The sequence below is a fragment of the Dermacentor albipictus genome, chromosome 1 (assembly GCF_038994185.2).
Source record: "Dermacentor albipictus isolate Rhodes 1998 colony chromosome 1, USDA_Dalb.pri_finalv2, whole genome shotgun sequence".
Taxonomy (NCBI): Eukaryota; Metazoa; Arthropoda; class Arachnida; order Ixodida; family Ixodidae; genus Dermacentor; species Dermacentor albipictus.
In genome coordinates, this window is record NC_091821.1 from 521,900,453 (window position 1) to 521,922,328 (window position 21,876).

Sequence of the window (21,876 nt, forward strand, 5' to 3'; positions counted from 1 at the left end):
ACACACAGCACACAAGAGAGGGCAATGTGTCTTCTGTAAAAATAAAGTAGTTGTGAGGGTTCTCTGTCCCATTGTCCTATCTTGTGTGCTATGTGTTGTTTTTTGGTGCCTTAAAAATAGGTATAATGAATTGACACCGACTAGCCCAGCAAGAAGTTCTCTCAATATTATTAGTTCAGACTGCCAAGTCTGCATGCCCTGAGCTTGAAACTTCTCTCACGCATGGTTTGCCAGTGTCGAAGGCCCAGACACCAAGAAGACGGCGTGCTATGACATAGACGTTGAAGTGGTGAGCCCTTTTTTAAACATATCTACTAAGTTTCCTATATTGCAGTGTCTGTATTTGGTAAGAACCAGTGTTTGTCTCCTTGTGTTTTACCATAATTAAGTCATTGAAATTCAACCCCTTATTTGCCTGAACAAAAGGCATTTGCAGTGCTCTGTTACATAGTTGTGTGGGTGGTCAGGAAATCTGAGATTATTTCTGTACCACTTCCTGCCCAAAGGCAAAGTTTGTGTGCGCGTTACAAAAACTCCTCGCATTATTACCCGAGAGTATGTAATGCAATAGCATTTAGGGGATTCTATCCCATGGGCGATCTCCCATCAGACATAGGTTTTGAATGAACTCTGCTTTCCGTAAAACACACTGTGAGACAGTTTGTCTGAGAATCCCGTGAAGATTTCATAAGGTACGATCTCATTTAGAGTTCACTTTTGTGAGAACCACAGTCTGCCACCCACACTGCTGGCATAGCCGAAGTTGCTTTCCACAAATCGATGATTCTATTCATTTGTCACAGGTGCACCTTGCCACAGTTGCGAAGGTTGTGGGTCTCGATTCCTGGCCACATTCCAGCTTTGAATGCATTCCTGCTGTGTTTACACACACGCGTGCACCTTTGGAATTTTGCTGTTGAACAAAAAAGTTGGAGCCTAGGCCTTCATATTAAGGATGACTGTGTGTGCAGGTGCCCATACTGTCCCTGAAATTGTCCTGGTATGCCCATCTCTAAGCATGACCTGCACACCTCCTTTTGTAATGGTGGAGCTGTTGACAGTGTGTCCGTCTTGCTAAGGCCGGTTTATCAACACTGACATTGACCGCTGCTGTGCGCAGGATGACCCACTGAAGGCACAAATGAACAGCTTCATCCTGTCAACAGCCAACCAGCAGGAGATCCAAGGCCTGGACAACAAGGTAGTATGTCGCTAGAAACACTTTTCAGCCATGCACTAGCACTGGGTTGCACTAGATTGCAAAAGTTGCCAAGTGTACACTCGACCTTGGTATCGTCTTTGTGCATTCCAGCCAATTACCATTTCAGCCTCCTTACATTGGGGGCAGAGTTTATAAATCTCCAATCTGCTCCTTGGTTTCCCTTGGATGATTACCATATGTACTTGCATAATCAGGGTGTCTACCAACCGGGAAAACCGGGAATTCTCAGGGATTTTTAGTAGTCTGGAAAAAGTCAGGGAAAACTCAGGGAATCTGGGCCTCTATCAGGAAAAATTAGCGGCAATTTTACTGAAAGGGTCGAAAGTCGCAGTAATGCTGGCTCGAGTAACAGACAGGAATCGTAATGAATCGTCTTTGACGCCCTGCCGTCGGCTGGTGGAGTTGCTAGTGTACAGTCAAGGACTGACTTTCCAGATTCCTGATAATTTGGACGACTTCGCGGCACCGTCACGTACCCCACAGAGTCAACGTATCAGAACGTGTGAAATTTCCGATGCAAGAACTCTTTGCCGTCCGATTTTCCGGACGTTTTGCCGTGACGGCAGGTCCGAAACGGCAATAATCAAAGGAACCACGGCTGCCGTTTTGATTACTTCGCCACCTCGAACCGGTACTCTTGCACGCAGATCCGCTGGCAGCCGTTGCCACCACTGCGGCAACGCTAGGCCTAGCTGCTTCGACGTTTGCTATGAAACTTCTTGTCGTTGGGTGCCGAGTTTTTTATTGAAAGAATTAGCTGCTGCCAGCAATGGCATGGACTCCGCCTTTGTGATCCTCGTGATTGACATAGAAAATGCCGGTTCCTGAAAGTCAGCTTTGCCTCTGAAAGAAATGTTACTTGGTGAAGCATACCTAAAAGTATTGCAGTGAAGCATAACAAGCGTGGGAAGGGGCTATTGCGACGAAACACAGTATGTATTCCTTAATTATACACGCGTGCACCCGGTATTTCCTGTCACATTACGAGCACCGATGTGTCTAATATGTGTAGCGACAGGCCTTCAGAGCGTTTTCGAACGTGCCTGTGGCGGTTTGAGTCCCTAAGGGCAGTAAATGACACGCATTTATTTTTTTGCAACTGGCCGAATTTTCGGACGTTTTCGCGGCCCCTAGGGAGTTCGAAAAATTGGTCGTGGACTGTGCAACTGACCAAGATGCTTCAAATGGTCCTTGGGGCGAACGAGCGGCGGAAGGAGGACAAGAACAGAAATGAACTACGCATTGAGGAATAAACGGGAAAGGAAGCTTGCTGCCGCCGTTTTGAAGGAGCTTGAGCTCAAAAAATAAAGTTTTGGCTGATGCCGAGATGCAGGTGTCCCTCATCCAAACCAAAATAAACTCTTTAAATCAGTGAAACACAACACTCGGGCGTCGTGCGCGGGCTGAGAGTATTTCAGAACAGTTGAGGTTGACTTACGAGTGTTGAGAGAGAATCTCAATTGTGACAGAATTCGGGCCTCATACCACTGAGATTGCAATCAGTTGATAGGAATAGCTCATATTCGAAAATATTTGCTTCTATATGCATCTCCTTTTTATTCGTATTTGAGAATGTCCGACTCCATTGCAATGTTTTTCGAAGACACTTTATTTGCTGTGCATTTTACTAACCACTGCCTTCTATTCTCTTCTTGAATAACACAAACACTACTTTTTAGTATTCAAATTGGATTAAGTCGCTTCTTTAATTTTTTTTCATGTGCCTACCAGGGAGTGACAGCCTCAGGCGACATGTTTTCAGCCCGTCTTGACATAAAACATAGTTCTGCATCACTCAGGGAAATTTGCATTGGCACTCAGGGAAAACCTGGAAAACTCAGGGAATTTGGAAATGTCAACTTGGTAGACACCCTGATAATGCTCAGACATTGTTTAAAAAAAATTGATGCAAAGTTGGGAGCGTGATAACTGCCGTATTTACCCGGGTAATGAACGCATTTTTTTTCCCAATATACCGAAGCAAAGTTGGTGGGTGTGTTCATTATGCGAGGTAAATTTCATGGAGACATTTTTGAAACAGCAAAAGTTGATAAGTAAGATGATAATGAATTGGAACATGCATAAGATAACTTATTTTTGCAGTAAAAATATGTGTATACCATCTGCAAACTGAAACTTCACTCCACATCGGTACCACCAGACCTGCCCGTTCCACCATTCATTATTCTTAGAAACATCCGTAATGAAATCGAGTCCCATCATTTTCTTTAAGAACTTTTAAAACATTCACCATTTCACAAGAAGGATCCCTGTTCTGTAGTCAAGAGTTCGACGAAAGTTTGTCTGGTCAGGTAACATGTTGATGAAGAAATTGCGGTCCCTGACCAAGTCAGGGTGAAAGTAACATGGAGGCGTTTCGGGACCCGTACGGGTTCCTTGATCGTACTAAAAGCGGGCAAGATCCGCAAGTATTTTTTTTGCCAAAACATGACATAGAGAACAGGTGTAGTTGGCAGGCAGATTTCTATCAGTCTTGTTGATACTGTTCTCCGTAGTTTGAATAAATAAAGATTCTAGCAAGAGTCACATCATCGGATTCTTTTCCTTAGCTGTTACAGCAGCGTTTTCCCAACCGATGTGGTGACTGCGATTATCGGCGTGTTCGGCAAGGGTGTTCAAGGCTTTTTTCTTTTTGGATACGTCCCTTTGATGTTCTTTTAATCTTCTCGGGAATTTGCCGGTTTTGCCGTTATAACTGCAGTCTGCGAATGGTACCTTGTAGATGACACCAGGGTAATTCTTGCTTTCAAGCCGATCCTTTATGTGAACTAGCTGATTTCTCAGCTTGTTGGATGACATATGTGCTATTTTAAGATCGTATTGTTACGTGTAGCTGGAGCCCAATACTATCTACAATTTATTTACGAGGAAGCTAAAGGAAGGCCAAAATGGAGACGCTATTTCAAGCGGGCCCACGTCGTCTTCTTCCTCCTCAGTGCAGCCTCACTGTGGCGGCTGTTCCGTAGCATCACCCCTGGCAGTAGAAGCGCCGTCCTGGTGCTTAATCTACACATTTGCTTTGAAAGGTTTCTGGTATGGCTTTAGTCTCGCCACGTGAACGATGTCACTTGCAGCCGACGATGACGCTGACAGGTCGGCGGGGATGACTTCATACGTGACATCGGTCACTTGTCGCACCACGTGGTATGGGCCAGTGTAGCACGACAGCAGCTTTTCGGAAAGGCCCACACGTCGAATGGGTGACCGGAGAAGCACCAGGGAACCCAGAGTAAAGTGCACGTCGCGATGGTGGCAATCACAGAGGCGTCTCTGATGCTCCCGTGAGGCCTCGAGACGGGTGCGGGCGAGCTGGCGCACGTGGTCGGCAGGTGCGATCGCGTCGCGGGCGTATTCAGTGGTTGAACATGTGGCCGAGGGCAGCAAAGTGTCCAAGGGCAAAGCGGGTTCTCGGCCGTATAGGAGATAGAATGGCAAATAGCCGACGGTGTCGTGACGCGATGAATTATACGCTAACGTCACATATGGTAAGTGAAGATCCCAGTCGTGGTGGTTGGTTGCAACGTACTTTGAAAGCATGTCGGTGATGGTCCAGTTGAGGCGCTCCGTGGGGCCGTTAGTCTGTGGGTGGTAGGATGTGCTGAACTTGTGCTTTGTCGAGCAGGAGTGGAGGATGTCCTCGACGACTGCCGACAGAAAGCTGTGGCCACGGTCAGTGAGTAACTGGCGTGGCGCACCGTGCACTAAAATGATGTCATAGAGCAGAAAGTCAGCAACATCAGTAGCACAACTTCTCGGAAGGTCTCTGGTGATTGCGTACCGCGTAGCATAATGAGTAGCGACGGCGACCCATTTATTTCCGGAGCCCGAAAGAGGAAACGGTCCAAGAAGGTCTAGACCAACACGGAAAAAGGGTTCCGGTGGGATGTCGATCGGCTGCAGATATCCAGCTGGAGGTGTGGAGGGCTTCTGCCGGCGCTGACAGGGCTCACAAGCAGCAACGTAGCGCCGCACGGAGCGGGCGAGACCCGGCCAAAAGAATCGACGTCGTACACGGTCGTATGTGCGCGAGACGCCCAAGTGTTCAGCCAAGGGAGCGTGGTGAAGTTGTTGGAGGACAGTCGAACGCACGTGCGATGGAATTACGAGTAGAAGGTCAAGGCCATGTGGATCGAAATTGCGGCGGTATAATGTCCCCTCCTTAAGGAGAAACATCCGGAGAGAGGCGTCGCCAGGCGTTGACTCTAGACGGTCGATGAGGGCTTGTAATGAAGGATCGCGGCGTTGCTTGTTGCCGATTTCAAGCAACTGGGACACAGAGAAAACGCAAGCGATGGCGTCCGCATCAGCCGGTTCATCGACGGGGTAGCGGGACAAACAATCGGCATCCTGGTGCAAGCGTCCTGTCTTATATACCACGGAGAAGGTATATTCTTGCAGGCGTAACGCCTAGCGAGTGAGTCGTCCCGTGGGGTCCTTGAGCGAGGATAGCCAGCGAGCGCGTGGTGATCAGCGATGACACAGAAGGGGCGTCCGTACAAGTATGGACGAAACTTCGCAACACCCCACACAAGAGTGAGGCACTCGCGCTCCGTGATTGAATAATTGCGCTCAGCGGGTGATAGGCTATAGGCTACCATAGGCTATAACGCGATCATGTACACGCTGGCATTGTGCTAACACTGCTCTTATGCCGTGACCACTGGCATCACTTCGAACTTCCGTTGAGGCAGACGGGTCAAAGTGAGCCAGAATTGGAGGCGTGGTAAGGAGAGTAGTGAGCTGCGAAAAAGACGTGGCATGGTGAGGTCCGCAAGAAAATGGGGCGTCTTTCTTCAAGAGGTCAGTAAGAGAACGTGCGATGGTGGCAAAATCCTTCACAAAGCGTCGGAAATAAGAGCACAGCCCTACGAAACTACGAATGTCCTTGGTAGACTTCGGAACAGGAAAGTTCGTAACGGTGCAAATTTTGTCCGGATCAGGTTGCGCGCCTCTGGCGTCCACGAGGTGTCCAAGGACGGTGATTTGGCGGCAAGCGAAGTGACATTTTGACAAATTCAACTGGAGACTGGCGCGGCAGAACACATCAAGTATCGCTGAAAGACGGTCTAGATGCGTGTCAAATATGGGCGAATAAACGATGACGTCGTCCAGATAGCACAAACAGGTGGACCACTTGAACCCCTGAAGCAAAGAGTCCATCATTCGTTCGAAGGTGGCGGGCGCATTACAAAGACCGAAAGGCATCACCTTGAACTGATAAAGGCAGTCCGGGGTAATAAATGCAGTCTTCTCTCGGTCCATGTCGTCGATGGATATCTGCCAGTAGCCGGACCGTAAGTTGATAGAAGAAAAATAGGTGGCACCGTACAAGCAGTCTAGAGTGTCATCAATACGTGGCAAAGGGTAGACGTCCTTTTTGGTGATTATGTTCACGTGGCGATAATCTACACAGAAACGCCACGTTCCATCCTTCTTTTTGACAAGTACGACGGGAGAAGCCCAGGGACTACAGGAAGGCTCGATAATGTCCTTTGCAAGCATCTTTTTGACTTCCTGTTGGATAACAGCTCGTTCAGATGCAGAAACACGATATGGACTTCGGTGAATAGGGTTCGCATCGCCAGTGTTTATGCGATGGGTCACGATGGACGTTTTACCTAAGGGTCGATTGTCAAAATAAAAAATGTCGTGATAGCCGTCAAGAACACAGCAAAGGGCTTCAGCTTGAACAGGTGTAAGATGAGAAGAAACCATCTTCTCAGTGTCGACGTCAGTACCGTGCGATGACGTCACGGTATGGACTGAGCTGTGACTATCTTCCACTGTGAATGGCTCGATCTCATCATCGTGCAAAGCGCTAACTATAGCCAGTGAAATTCTCCTGAGGCAGAACTTGCACGGTTAGCGCGAAATTGACAAGAGGAAGGCAGGTGCCGTTGCCAGTTATTGTCAACACAGTGTGCAGCACGGTAACAGCATGTGTAAGTATAACTGCCGGAATTGGTGCGACCACGTAATTACCGTCAGGTACAGCTGGTGAGGACAACAAGTCGACGTGCATCGCAGAGTGAGGCGGTAGGCAAATAAAATCCATGCAGTTCAGACGGCTTGGAGGCGGGTCCACAGGGTCGGCAAGAAGAGGCAAGTCAAGGCGGAGTGAGCCGGCCGAGCAGTCAATGAGGGCTGAATGATTGGCAAGGAAATCTAGACCGAGAATGAGTTCGTGAGGGCAATGCTCGATGACGGTGAAGAGAACGACAGTGTGTCTCTCAGCGATGGTGAGTCGGGCAGAGCATATGCCAACAATAGCGACAGTCCCTCCGTCGGCGACTTGTACAAATCGGTTCGTGGTGGGCGTCAGAACTTTCTTGAGCCAACGGCGAAGAGCAGCATTCATAATGAACACATGCGCCCCGGTGTCAATCAACGCGCACACAGGAGCATTGTCGACTAGAACATCCAAAACATTCTTATTCGTGGGTAAAGTGATGCGAGGATCTTGAGCCATTGTCGTCATTGCAGCTTCACCTCCAGAAGCTGCACTGTCTAGTTTTCCAATTGGGGGTGTGGCGAGTAGGTCGGAGAAGGAGCACAGTGTGACGGGGGCGAACGAGATTGACGATGGGAGGGAGAAGGCGAGCGGGAGTAGCAGGGTCGTGTCAAAGGTGTCGCAGGGTCAGATGATGGAGCGGGCATAGAAGGGGCGAAAGAAAAGGACGCGCTAGAGGGGCGAGGGTGGTAATGAGGAGAATAGCGTATCGGAGAAGTCTAGCGGCTGCGGCAGTGGTGAGTGACATGTCCAATGCGTCAGCAGTTAAAACAGATCGGCTTGTCGTCCATGGTTCGCCATTCGGAGGGGTTGCGCTGTCCATAAAAGGAGTAAAAAGAGCGCGGTGGGGACGTGCGTCGAGACAAAGGTTCCGAGAGTACGGAACGAATGGATTGCAGGCCGACGTTGGACAACTCTTGACGGACGACAGCCTGGATCAAGGAAATCATGGCCGGAGAATGATCAGGTATCGGGAATGAAGGGGCCGCCGGTTGTGCCGCTTCGACCTCACGACGAACGATGCGAGTCAAGTTGTCACATCGCGACGGCTGGTGGAAGAGGTCGTCACAGGATGACGTAGCAGCTGTGTTGGGAAGTCGCGTGATGTGCTGGGATACCCGGCGGCTTTTAGCATGCTTGAGATGGCGGCACTCCTTGAGGATCGCATCAATGCTGGTGACGTTCGTATACACCAGTAAATTGAAGGCATCGTCAGCAATGCCTTTGAGGACGTGATTAACCTTATCGTCCTCAGACATGGTCGGGTCAGCCTTGGCACAAAGGGCAAGATGTCGAGAATGTACGACACGTAGGACTCGGTCGACGTCTGTACACGTGTAGCAAGGGCTTTCTTGGCATTGACTTGGCGACCGAATGGATTGCCAAAGAGGTCGCGGAGCTTCTCTTTGAAGAGATCCCAGCTCGAGATCTCCTCTTCGTGAGTCTGGAACCGTGCTAGTGGAGCCCCGTCGAGGTAGAAAAGAATGTTCGCAAGCATAGTAGTCGGATCCCACCTGTGACTGGTGCTGACACGTTCGTATAAGCGGAGCCAGTCGTCAACATCAGGACTGCCGACTCTGTCCGACACAATCCCGAGGGAGGGGAGACGGCGACGTAGGTCGGGGCTGCAGGCGGAGACGGTTGCGTAGATGAAGTGCCGCCGGCCGGAGCCGAAGTTGCACTGTCGCCGTTGCGACTGCTGCGAAGCTCCATGACGGGTACGGGGAACGTCCACCTCCACCAAATTAATGTTACGTGTAGCTGGAGCCCAATACTATAGACAATTTATTTACAAGGAAGCTAACGGAAGGCCGAAATGGCGGCGCTATGTCAAGCGGGCCCACGTCGTCTTCTTCCTCCTCAGTGCAGCCTCACTGTGGGGGCTGTTCCGTAGCAGTATCTTGAGAATATGCAGCTAAGAGCTTCGTGGATGCCAGGCACATAAAGGACGCCAGTGTATCTCGTAAACGACTTGCCTTGAGACGGCTTGGGATGGAGGACACAAGCTTCCATTTTGTTAACAAACTTCTTGGGGTGCCCGTTCCTGGATAATTCGTGAGGAATTGTCTTCAGTTCGTTCAGCATTTCGTCGTCACTTGAGCAGATGTGTGTGGTGGCTCGTGTCACAGGAGATGAGATGACGGATTGCTTGTGGCAAGCCGGGTGACATAAATTGAAGTTTAAGTACCGGCCAGTATGAGTCGCGTTCCTATGCATGGCAAATGAGTCTTGTGCCACTTCGCCGCACTAGGACGTCAAGGAAGGGGAGGCTATTGTAACACTCATATTTTGTAGTAATTTGTATGGCTGCTTCTGCTGAGTTGAGAAGATGCAGGAGGCGTGAAGCATCCTGCCTTCGCACACTGCAGAAGCAGTCGTCTACATAGCAGATGAAAACCTTTGGCGTGGGAGCGAAGTCATCGAGGGCCTTCTGTTCAATGACCTCCATGACCAAGTTGGCGGTAGTAACGGAAATGGTAGCACCCATGGCAGTTCCATCACTGGGTAGAAGGATAAGTGCTTTGTCTCCTGGGTTGAGGCGTCTTGTCACTGCCTTCTTGTTATAATAGGTTTTATATCGCTCTTTGGCTTCCTCCAAACTCCGTCTCACCAAGGCCGTGTTGGTTCTACTATGTCGAAGAACCGAGATTCGTATTTCATTCATCTCTCCGTCAACTATAGGAAGACCCAGTGGTAGTCTCGTCTTTTCGAACATGTCCTTGTTGTCCGAGACCATGGTCTTCGACAAATCATGTGTATCCTGAGTATCCTTGGTCAATCCTTACGGTGATGCTGCCTTTCCACCATTTAGGGAAACCACGCCTGCTGCCTTTTCTCGGTTCTGTAATCTGCAGTCTTCTGTGCGGTGTCCTCGTCTCATGCAGTGCTGACAAATGATATGCGCCTGTGGTCGATTCCCACCTACACGACAATACACTGCACGATGACCGACGCGGCTGCACAAGAAACATCCAAGTACCTTAGCACCTTGCCTAACTTGGATTACATCATCGTCTCTTTTATGAGTTTCTTCTTCATTTTTACCTAAGTTCCTCAATCCTTGTGCTTTCAGAAATTGGTCAGCAGATTCAGCAAAGTCGATGAGGATAGCAATAGGGGCTTGTTGGTACGGCATATCTATAAAAAAGTAAGATCAGCAAAGTCATCTAGACGTTTTAGTGAACATTCTTTAAGAAAAACATTGAGTTTTGTGCTACAAGTCAAGAACTGCTCAATCACAATGCGCTCTCTGACTCCTTCATACGTCTTCTCTGTGTTTGCCATTTCCATTCATCTATCAAAATAATGTCAGACAGCAAGCAAACTGTTTACCAGTCTCTGATTGTTCTGGTTTACTATTCCGGAATTTTTCACGAAATTCTTCTGGAGTTAGCCTGAATCTCTGGAGTAATGCTTTCTTGACTTTGTCGTAGTCTATTGACCCAGATGCTGGCATTCTTCTGAACACATTCAACGCTTCTCCAACTAAACACATACTAAGTGCTGTCGCCTTCTCGGATCGCTCCCAGCCTTGTCCCAAAGCAATTCTTTCAAAACGATGCAGATAAACATCAAGGTCATCTCTCTTATTATCAAATGGAGCCATTAAATTTCATGGACAAATTGTCCTTGTTCTTTGTGGCTCCAATTCCGAAGAAACAGACGATCTGTCTGCGTCATCTTTTCTGATAGACACATCGGCCAAACGCAATGTTAACAACAAAATTTCTTTTCCCGCTTTGCTTGCTTCTCGAGCTTCTTTTTGCGCTCGATCAAAAAGGCTAAGCGATTCTTCGCGGCTTAGTCCCACAGAATTGGCTATCCCCAACAGCTTCTCATAATCCATGTTCCTGCGAAGTGTGAGACCGAGTATTCAGGAAATACATCCTGGCAGGCTTGCCAGTACTTTGTCGATGTCTCACAGTGGTAAACACGACGCAAGGAACGTTTGAGTCAGGAAAAGCCTTTATGGGGCATGAGCATAAGAAAAATACAGTCGAACACGGATATATCGAACCCACATATATCGAATTATTGTCTGTATCGAACTCGTAAATTATCCCCTTGAAAATTCTGTGTTAAAATATCGAAATTCGTACGTTTATATCGAACGATTTTTTTACCCGCCATTGGATATATAGAACACCGCGCGATCTCGGCACTCGCTGCACCCGCGAGCTCCGTGCCTCCCCCGAAAGGCTCGGAAAATGCGAGAGCGAGAGAGGCTCAGACTATACTCCCGCTGCGCCCGCTCTCTGCAGAACTGCCTTTTCTCTCTCTCTCTCTCTCTCTCTCCCAATGTCTCTCATCCTTCCCCCGCGTAGCCAGGAACGAAGGCGCCGGCGGCCTCCTCCTTTTGCCTTTTTTTTTCTTGTTGCTTGGCTCAGCCAACCACCGCTCGTGCCTTTCGTACGTCGCTGTCGCCCTCGGAGGTGGCGATCGCGAGCGCTTTGTTGGCGGAGGCTGCGCATGTGAATTCTTGTGTTTTGTACGCGTTCTTGTGTTTCGTGTTCATTATTGTTTTGCGTGCGTCTCACGACACGTGTGACTGGATCGTGGCGAGCTGACGCGGAAGCAATGGCCGCGCAAGCACAAGCAGCGTCAAGAAGCGCAAGAACCTGGACTTTGCGACAAAGCTGAAAGCCATTCAGCGTGTTGAGGCGGGTGAGAAAAGTGCGACGGTGGCAGACGACTTCGGGATTCCTCGGAGCACTCTAAGCACCTTGTTAAAAAACAAGGCGGACATAAAGTCGAAAGCGGCGGAGCAACGAACGTCGGGAGCTTGTCGTGTGCGCGCTCCTGCCCACGAGAAAGTTGAAAAGGCCCTCTATGCGTGGTTTTTAGAGGTGCGGGCTAAGAACATTCCGGTGGATGGCCCAATGCTAATGGCTAAAGCTAAATGGTTTGCCGCTGCACTCGGTGATGACAACTTTGCCGACAACACAGGGTGGCTGCAGAGGTTTAATAACCGCCATAAGATAGTTGGCAAAACCATTTCTGGGGAAAGCGGAGCCGTCATCAGCCAGGATATCCAGCAGTGGATTTCGAAGGAATGGCCGGAAATTTGCGCGAAGTTTTCACCCGCGGAAATCTTCAACGCTGACGAGACCGGGTTGTTTTGGCAGATGCTGCCCAGGAAGACGCTCGATGTCCGGGGCACCACGTGTCACGGGGGCAAGATGAGGAAAGTCCGCGTGAGCGTTCTGCTCGCTGCTAACATAGATGGCTCTCAAAAGCTCCAGCCCTTTGTGATCGGCAAAGCAAGGGCACCGCGCTGCTTCAAAAACTGTAAGCAGCTCCCCTTTCGCTACGCCTTCAATAAGAAAGCGTGGATGACGCGTCAGTTGTTTACGGAATGGCTGCAAGCGTGGGACGCCGAACTGGGCAAGTCGGGGCGTCACGCTTGCCTTCTCGTCGATAATTGCTCGGCCCATCACACCACCTGCGAGCTCGAAAACATCGCGCTCAAGTTTCTGCCGGCGAACACGACAGCGAAGTTGCAGCCGCTCAACCAGGGCATCATTAAGTCCTTCAATGTCGGCTACAGGAGGCGACTCATTGATAGGCTTTTGGTGAACCTCCGCATGGGCACCGAGCTTAAGATTGACCTGCTGGGGGCCATTCAAATGATGACGGGCGCCTGGAGAGACGTGAAGCAGGATACCGTGGCCAACTGCTTCCGGAAGGCAGGCCTCGTGACGGCCAAACTTCCCGAAACTTGTGAAGACGGCGACGGTGACAACGAGTGCATGGACGGCGCGTTTCGCGAGTTGTCGTCCGCTTTCCCGGCTGCCGTTCCAGCCGAAGTGGCTGCTGATGATTTTGTGGACGTTGACAGCAATGTTCAGGCTGTTGCTACCCTCGCCGACGAGGATGTTGTAGCTGCAGTCGCAGGGACCCAGGCCGACAGCTCGAGTGGCGACGAAGATCGTCCTGACGAGGGGGCGGCTACACGCTCGTACTCTGCCACTGAAGTGGCGGCCGCGTTCAGCTTGATTAGCCGTTGTTGCGGCGACATGGAAGGAACCGGGCTTTCGCACCTGAACAGCCTCGATAAGATCGAGGTTGGCGTCTTTAATTTCATTTGCAAGGCGAAGAAGCAGACAAACATAAGCGATTTTTTTTCACGCAAATAAAGCATTACGTTGCGGCGTGTGTGTGGAAATAGTTGTCATTCTTGAATGTGCCGATCGGTAGGTCATCGTCCGCCACAGGTAGTCTCTGGGCCTGCATTTTTTTATATCGAATTAATTCGTGATCCCCTTCGAGTTCGATATATCCATGTTCGGCTGTACATACAGTGAAAGCTCATTAATGCGAACTTCAATAATTCAAATTTATGGATAATTTGAACTGTACGATTTGGTCCGGCCAAGCTCCACAGAATTCGATGTATAAAAAAGCCTGTTAATTCGAACACGAAAAGGTTCCGCCACGGGTAATTCGAACTACGCGCCACCGTGCTGGCGGCTTGGCGCCTGGCACATGGCCAGAGAAATGCGCCTACTGCCTACACACAAGGCTGCATCGCCTCCGTAAGGGCGAGAGAAGGCAAAATCAGGAAAAATCTAACCGGCGCGGGGTCGGCCAGAAGGCAGTGGTGGCTGCCTCCTCCATTCTACGTGACCTCCGAGACTTCTTGCCCATCGTGAATCTCGGAGGCTTTGCAAATCTTCTGTAGCTGTTAATGTTGTGCGGCAGATGGTGCGGCAAGCACTAAAACACAGCGAATCAGGTGCGTCGCAGCTGCGCTTGCAATCAAGAACCGACGAATCAGGGCCTTCACCACCTTCACATGTTCAGCGTCTTTGTCTCGGCAGCCTTCATCGGTTATGCATGTCCGTTTTCAGCTTAGGAGGTACCGGCCATCGCGATTCTTTGTGATGGTGTTAAGCCTTGGCTAACGTTCGTTTCGGTGGACATCGGTGGTGTGGCACAGTCGGACCCAGAGCTGCGGCTTAAAGATGGCGTATGGCCGCGGCACACGCCATCACTTTCTGACATGCCCTACTGCTTCCAAATCACAGTGTACTGTTGTTCTCCTTCACTTTCATTAGTTCGAACTTTCGTTAATTCGAACTGAAGCTGTTTCCCCTTGCGGTTCGAATTAACGAGCTTTTACTATATATCCAGAAAGCACGTGTTGCCAACCCAATGGCAAAACCCTAACAGACGACAAACTACAGTATAACCCCGTTGTTACGTTCGTCACTGCTGCGTCCGGCATAGCTTCCATAGGATCCAATGTATAAGGAACCCCGCTGTTACGTAGTAGCTGTGAAAACGTTCCCGCATGGTGCGTCGCAACCCGAACCCACCTGGGCTAAAGTAGGCAACGCGCTCCAACCGCCATTTTGGCTTTTGATGAGTTTTTACCGGGCTTGGCCGGGCTTGGCTATGGAACTGGCTGCAAGAAGCCGCACGCCAGTTCGAGAGGCCGCCACTAGGTGGCCATTCGTGAAAAATGCTCTCACTATCATCACTGTGATTATGGTCGCCGCATGGTTTGTTGGACGGGTCGACTCACGGAGGAAGGAAACTTGGGAGAGGCCCTGACGTCACTCTTTGTGAAGCTATAGGTAAAGGAAAGCCGGAAGTTGGCACTGCTCATGGCGTTGCTCCGCCTATCGGGCCAGCTCTCCTCTCTTGTTTACATTTCTCGCGAAACCACGCCGCACTGCGCGCAACCGGGCTGCTCGGACGCGCGCACTGCGCAGCAATACTAAACAATCGTTAGCACGTTAGCATGATTACGCCAAAGAGGGCAAAATTTCCCGTGGATATTCCTTTGTCCGTTGCCATTGCTGTGGGGCGGTGACGACGAGAAGCACGAGCCGCACGATGCCGGGGAGTTGCCCAATCCTAGCTTTGGAGAAGCCATCGCGGCTCTGGACCTCCTCTGCAGGTACGCTGCACCTCACAGCGACGCTGACAGCAATGCGGCATTTCAGGCTATTGAGAAACTTGGGGTGATTTTTATCGAGCGAAAGAAACGGCAAGCCACCATTCTAGACTTTTTAAAGTTCTAAGCACACTCTATGGAAATAAATTGTCTATAGTTGAAGCTGCACTTTTTTCATTCCTTTTCAGAGCTTTCCTCACTGTTGCGTTTTCCCGGCTGTTACGTTTTTTGTCCTTGGTCCGGTGAAAAACGTATGAACGGGGTTCCACTGTATATACAAAGCTAGTTAATCGAAAATATTGTCTCAAGTCCTCGCACATGAAGTATTATGAAGTTGAAGATATTTACATAAAGTCTATCGACATGTCCACGTCACCTTGTCATCGCTGCTCCCGACGACACGTCGTTGGGCCTGCCGATGCATCATAGACTCGATGTCACTGTGTCCGACGTTCAGTCCATGGTTGGCCTGGTCAGAGAGTCAGGAGGGTAGAGTGACCTAGGCACCTGGATCGCCCCGTCAACTCCGCAAGCTGTGAAGCCGTCAGCCTGTAGCTGCGGCTTCCGGTGGGAGGTCCACTCAGCTCGCAGGTCGTGGCCGCGGCAGCTGAAGAACTGCTTCCACTGGGTTGCCGCCGCCTCCGTGATCCACCGTCCTGTTTGGCCTCCAGCCCCTTCCCCTCGCCCTCATCCCGGAGCGTAGCTGGGCCGCTCTCTTCGGCTACGTGTCCCTTCTCCCATTACGTAGCTGCGTGTGCATTTTTGCGCTTCTTCTGCTTTCATATTGTGTTCTTTTTATTCGTACCCTCTTATTTTCTATCTTTATTTCTGCCTCTGACCCCTCATGTCTTTTTGTTTTTTACTTCAGCGTTTTCTTCTTTCTTTCTTCCTTCTGTGGCTCATGACAGGCGCCAGTGTTGAAGTTCAAGCCCTTGTGCAGAACGGCAGCTTCAGATTCAGTAGGCTTGTAGGAGGATAAGTTGAGGATGACCTCCTTGGTTTGGGTGGGTTCCTTCGGCCTAAGAGCGTCAAGCTTACTTTCTTGCGACTTCCTGCACTGGCGGTCTCTTATTGTTGCCGTGAAATTTGCATGAAGCTGTACATCCGGGACGTACTGAACAATGGCGTGTTCTAGCTGGCACCTAGCGATGAACGTTTCCGTTTCCAAGTCCTTGATTTTCTTTCGGCATTCTTGAACCCTTGCTGCCAGAAAGCCCTCTTGGTTTCTTGAAGCTTAAGGGGGGACGCGGCCCTCGAAAACAGAAAAATCGTGAAAAAGTCGATTTTTGAGATCCCCCCCCCTCCCCATAAACTACCTGTTCTGTAATTATCAGCACCTTATCAACTGCAAATTAAGAAAAAAAAACGCTACTATTGAGGCCACTGCGGCCCACAAAACACGTGCAAATGCCGAAATGCAGTCTAATTTTGCGTGTGCGCCATTCCAGGCCCGTGTGGCCTGCCCACGCCATCTTGGGGTCGTTTTGACCGTGAATTCTTTGTCTCTGACCTTGCAAAATGGCATCGTCTGTGCGGTTGAGGTGCTAATGTCGTTTTCCCGAGATGCAATGCGGAACGCTGATTGGTCAAAGCAGCGCGTTCAAATCCCGCGGGCTAAAGCGCGCCTGCCATTGGCTGCTGCGTGGGCTGCGGTGGCTGCTCCCTTCTATGCCGTGCCTGCCGCGCTCGTGTCGTTGTTGCCCCTTGCTCCGTCCGCCTCAACATGAGCTTGCGAGCTGCTCATCGCCTTGCGCTATCTTTTAGATTATCTTCTCAGCTTTTTTTTTTCGCTAGTTCTTTGCTGCACGCGATGCCGGCAAAGCCCAAGACAGTGCAGATGTTTGGTGCGCGGGAGCGCGATATGCGTCTTGTGTGAACATTGAACTTCCGACCTTCCGCAGCGAGTGCCGACTGTGTAGACGCTTTACAGTGGCCGAACTGTGCTGTCGGCTGTCTCCAGTCGAAAATCCGACACATTGAGTGTGCCTGGAGCTGCAAGAGTTAATTAAAAGCTCCGCAGGAGCTTTCGAATAAAAAACACATATGTTCAACTTTAAGGCCTGTTCTCTTGGAATGGATTTTTTCGGTAGTAGTGGTGCTGAGGAAGGCGATATCTCAAGAACCGCTCTTCAGATTTGTATGCCGTTTTTTTATTCTGTTCCTGAATGACTTTGACAGGGGGTAACAGGCTTCCTTTCTTGAAAGCTGGTGCAGTTAATTTATAATAAGCAGTTAATTTGTGATAAATGTGGTCATTACTGGCTACATCAAATTCAAAGTTCTCTTAAAATTTTTTGGAAGGGAAATTAAAGAAAAGAGCTCTTTAGCCCCCTGCGATATTTATCAAGGGATCATCACAGTGAATTTCAGCTTCCTATGATGTCCTGGCATTTCCCCAGGCTCTTCCTCAGGTATATACATGATCCACCTAGTTAGACAAATAACTCTGGAACTGATGAACACATCATGAAAACTTTGCATGAAACTTTGCAGTTCCTCATAAGTCGGTGGTGTGAGCGTACCCTGAAAGTTTCATCCGAATATCCTAAAAAATAAAAAAGTTCGGTCTCCAGAGTAGCCTCCCCCTTAATTCTTGAAACTTGAGGCTCCAGTGCACCATCGTCCTAATGTATCTTTTTAAGTTCATCATCATCATCATCAGCCAGGCTATGCCCACTGCAGGGCAAAGGCCTCTCCCATACTCTTCCAACTACCCCGGTCATGTGCTAATTGTGGCCATTGTGTTGTCCATGCAAACTTCTTGATCTCATCTGTCCACCTAACTTTCTGCCGCCCCCTGCTATGCTTCCCTGCTCTCCGAATCCAGCCTGTAACCATTAATGAATCATTGGTTATATTCTCTTCTCATTACATGCCCTACCCATGCCCATTTCTTTTTTTTTTATTTCAACTAAGATGTTATTCACATGCATTTGTTCCCTCACCCCAATCGGCTCTCTTCTTATCCCTTAACGTTACACCCATCATTCTTCTTTTCATAGCTTGTTGTGTCGTCCTCAATTTAAGTAGAGCCCTTTTCGTAAGCCTCCAGGTTTCTGCCCCATAGGTGAGTACTGGTAAGACACAGCTGTTATACACTTTTCTCTTTAGGGATAATGGCAACCTGCTGTTCATGATCTGAGAATGCCTTCCAAAGAAACCCCAGCCCATTCTTATTCTTCTGATTATTTCAGTCTCATGATCCGGATCCGCAGTCACTACCTGCCCTAAGTAGATGTATTCCCTTACGATTTCCAGTGTCTCGCTGCCTATTGTAAACTGCTGTTCTCTTCCGAGACTGTTAAAAATTACTTTAGTTTTCTGCGGATTAATTTTTAGACCCACTCTTCTGCTTTGCCTCTCCAGGTCAGTGAGCATGCATTGCAGTTGGTCCCCTGAGTTACTAAGCAAGGCAATATCATCAGCGAATCGCAAGTTACTAAGGTATTCTCCATTAACTTTTATCCCCAATTCTTCCCAATCCAGGTCTCTGAATACCTCCTGTAAACATGCTGTGAATAACATTGGAGAGATCGTATCTCCCTGCCTGACGCCTTTCTTTATTGGGATTTTGTTGCTTGCTTTATGGAGGACTACGGTGGCTGTGGAGCCGCTATAGATATCTTTCAGTATTTTTACATACGGCTCGTCTACACCCTGATTCCGTAATGCCTCCATGACTGCTGAGGTTTCGACAGAATCAAACGCTTTCTCGTAATCAATGAAAGCTATATATAAGGGTTGGTTATATTCCGCACATTTCTCTATCACCTGATTCATAGTATGAATATGATCTATTGTTGAGTAGCCTTTACGGAATCCTGCCTGGTCCTTTGCTTGACAGAAGTCTAAGGTGTTCCTGATTCTATTTGCGATTACCTTAGTAAATAGTTTGTAGGCAACGGACAGTAAGCTGATCGGTCTATAATTTTTCAAGTCTTTGGCGTCTCCTTTCTTATGAATTAGGATTATGTTAGCGTTCTTCCAAGATTCCGGTACGCTCGAGGTCATGAGGCATTGCGTATACAGGGTGGCCAGTTTCTCTAGAACAATCTGTCCACCATCCTTCAACAAATCTGCTGTTGCCTGATCCTCACCAGCTGCCTTCCCCTTTTGCGTACCTCCCAAGGCTTTCTTTACTTCTTCCGGCGTTACTTTTGGGATTTCGAATTCCTCTAGACTATTTTCCCTTCCATTATCGTCGTGGGTGCCACTGGTACTGTATAAATCTCTATAGAAATCCTCAGCCACTTGAACTATCTCATCCATATTAGTAATGATATTGCCGGCTTTGTCTCCTAACGCATACGTCTGATTCTTGCCAATTCCTAGTTTCTTCTTCACTGTTTTTAGGCTTCCTCCATTCCTGAGAGCATGTTCGATTCTATCCATATTATACTTCCTTATGTCAGCTGTCTTACGCTTGTTGATTAACTTCAAAAGTTCGGCCAGTTCTATTCTAGCTGTAGAGTTAGAGGCTTTCATACATTGGCGTTTCTTGATCAGATCTTTCGTCCCCTGCAATAGTTTGCTGGTATCCTGCCTAATGGAGTTACCACCGACTTCCATTGCACACTCCCTAATGATGCCCACAAGATTGTCGTTCATTGTTTCAACACTAAGGTCCTCTTCCTGAGTTAAAGCTGAATACCTGTTCTGTAGCTTGATCTGTAATTCTTCTATTTTCCCTCTTACCGCTAACTCATTAATCGGCTTCTTATGTACTAGTTTCTTCCGTTCCCTCCTCAGGTCTAGGCTAATTCGAGTTCTTACCATCCTGTGGTCACTGTAGCGCACTTTGCTGAGCACGTCCGCATCTTGTATGATGCCAGGGTTAGCGCAGAGTATGAAGTCTATTTCATTTCTAGTCTCACCGTTCGGGCTCCTCCACGTCCACTTTCGGCTATCCCGCTTACGGAAGAAGGTATTCATTACCCTCATATTATTCTGTTCCGCAAACTCTACTAATAACTCTCCCCTGCTATTCCTAGCGCCTATGCCATATTCCCCCACTGCCTTGTCTCCAGCCTGCTTCTTGCCTACCTTGGCGTTAAAGTCGCCCATTAGTATAGTGTATTTAGTTTTCACTCTACCCATCGCCGATTCCACGTCTTCATAGAAGCTTTCGACTTCCTGATCATCATGACTGGATGTAGGGGCGTAGACTTGTACAATCTTCATTTTGTACCTCTTATTAAGTTTCACAACAAGAGCTGCTACCCTCTCGGTAATGCTATAGAATTCCTGTATGTTACCAGCTATTTCCTTATTAATCAGGAATCCGACTCCTAGTTCTCGTCTCTCCGCTAAGCCCCGGTAGCACAGTACGTGCCAGCTTTTTAGCACTGTATGTGCTTCTTTTGCCCTCCTAACCTCACTGAGCCCTATTATATCCCATTTACTACCCTCTAATTCCTCCAATAGCACTGCTAGACTCGCCTCACTAGATAACGTTCTAGCGTTAAACGTTGCCAGGTTCATATTCCATTGGCGGCCTGTCCGGAGCCAGTGATTGTTAGCACCCTCTGCTGCGTTGCAGGTCTGACTGCCGCCGTGGTCAGTTGCTTCGCAGCTGCTGGGGACTGAGGGCCGGGGTTTGATTGTTGTGTTCATATAGGAGGTTGTGGCCAAGCACTGCACCAGGGTGGCCAATCCTGCTCTGGTGAGGGAGTGCGTTACCGGTTCTGGTCACCGGGATCAGGCCACACTCCAGACCTGTTTGTGCAATTTTATCAACACGTGGATTTTTTTTTTTTTAATCCGGTGGAAAATTGCCGGCACCGGGATTCGAACCACGGACCTCTTGCACGCGAGGCGGGTGTTCTACCTCTACGCCACCGCTGCACCGCTGCAGACATCAGCAACATTTGATGGCGTAGCCATTTCGTTTATGGCTCGAACTTTCTTGGGATCTGGGGTGATTCCCGCCGCATCGACCACGTAGCCTAAAAACGGTACTCTTCTGACACAAAAAGAACATTTTGCCCGATTGAGTGTTACCCCCGCTGCAACCAACCTTTTGAGAACTGCGTGCAGCCGTTCATCATGTTCACGCTTAGTAGCTCCATAAACCAGAACGTCGTCCATCAGGTTCACTACTCCTTGAAGGCCATCTAAGATTTCCGCCATTCGCTTTTGAAAGTATTCCGGGGCCGAGGTGATACCGAACGGCAGTCGCTGGAAGCAGTACCTACCAAAGGGGGTGATAAATGTTGTTAGTTCTTGACTTTCGTTCGCCAATTTAACCTGGTGAAATCCTTAATTGGGATCTAATTTCGAAAAGTATGTGGCTCCCGCCAATTGCCCCAGTGCGTTGTCTACGGTCGGCAAGACAAGCCGTTCACGTAGGATGCTCTTGTTCAGCTGTGTTAGACCACACAGATTCGAACTTCCCCACTTGGTTTGACTACTGGAACCATTCCTGCACACCATGTAGTTGGGCCATCTACCTTACGAATGACATTGCTTTTGACCATTTTCGCCAACTCTAGTTTGATGGCGTTCTTTAACGGGATGGGTACCCGCCGCGGAACGAAAATTGCAAAGGGGATGGCGCCCTCTTTCATGCGAATGGTGTATTCGCCTGTCATCATGCCCAGTCTAGAGAAGAGCTGCGGATACATGTGCTCAAACTGTTTATCATCAACCACATCAAGAAATTTGACTACACCAAGTGCTTCAATAGCTGGGAGCCCTAATAGGACACACTGCAGCGACTCT

The 21,876-nt window shown here is 49.0% G+C and overlaps 1 protein-coding gene across 4 annotated transcripts in view; it reads left to right on the forward strand.

Annotated features, from left to right (window-relative positions):
- Positions 1-21,876, forward strand: part of Bap60 (Brahma-associated protein 60) — a 334,908-nt gene that overhangs the window by 277,425 nt on the left and 35,607 nt on the right. For all 4 annotated transcript variants that reach the window (XM_065439899.1, XM_065439898.1, XM_065439900.1 and 1 more), the window contains 2 exons: positions 235-289; positions 1,121-1,201. In XM_065439899.1, the coding sequence (XP_065295971.1) occupies positions 235-289; positions 1,121-1,201 (136 nt within the window). The remainder of the gene's footprint in view (positions 1-234; positions 290-1,120; positions 1,202-21,876) is intronic.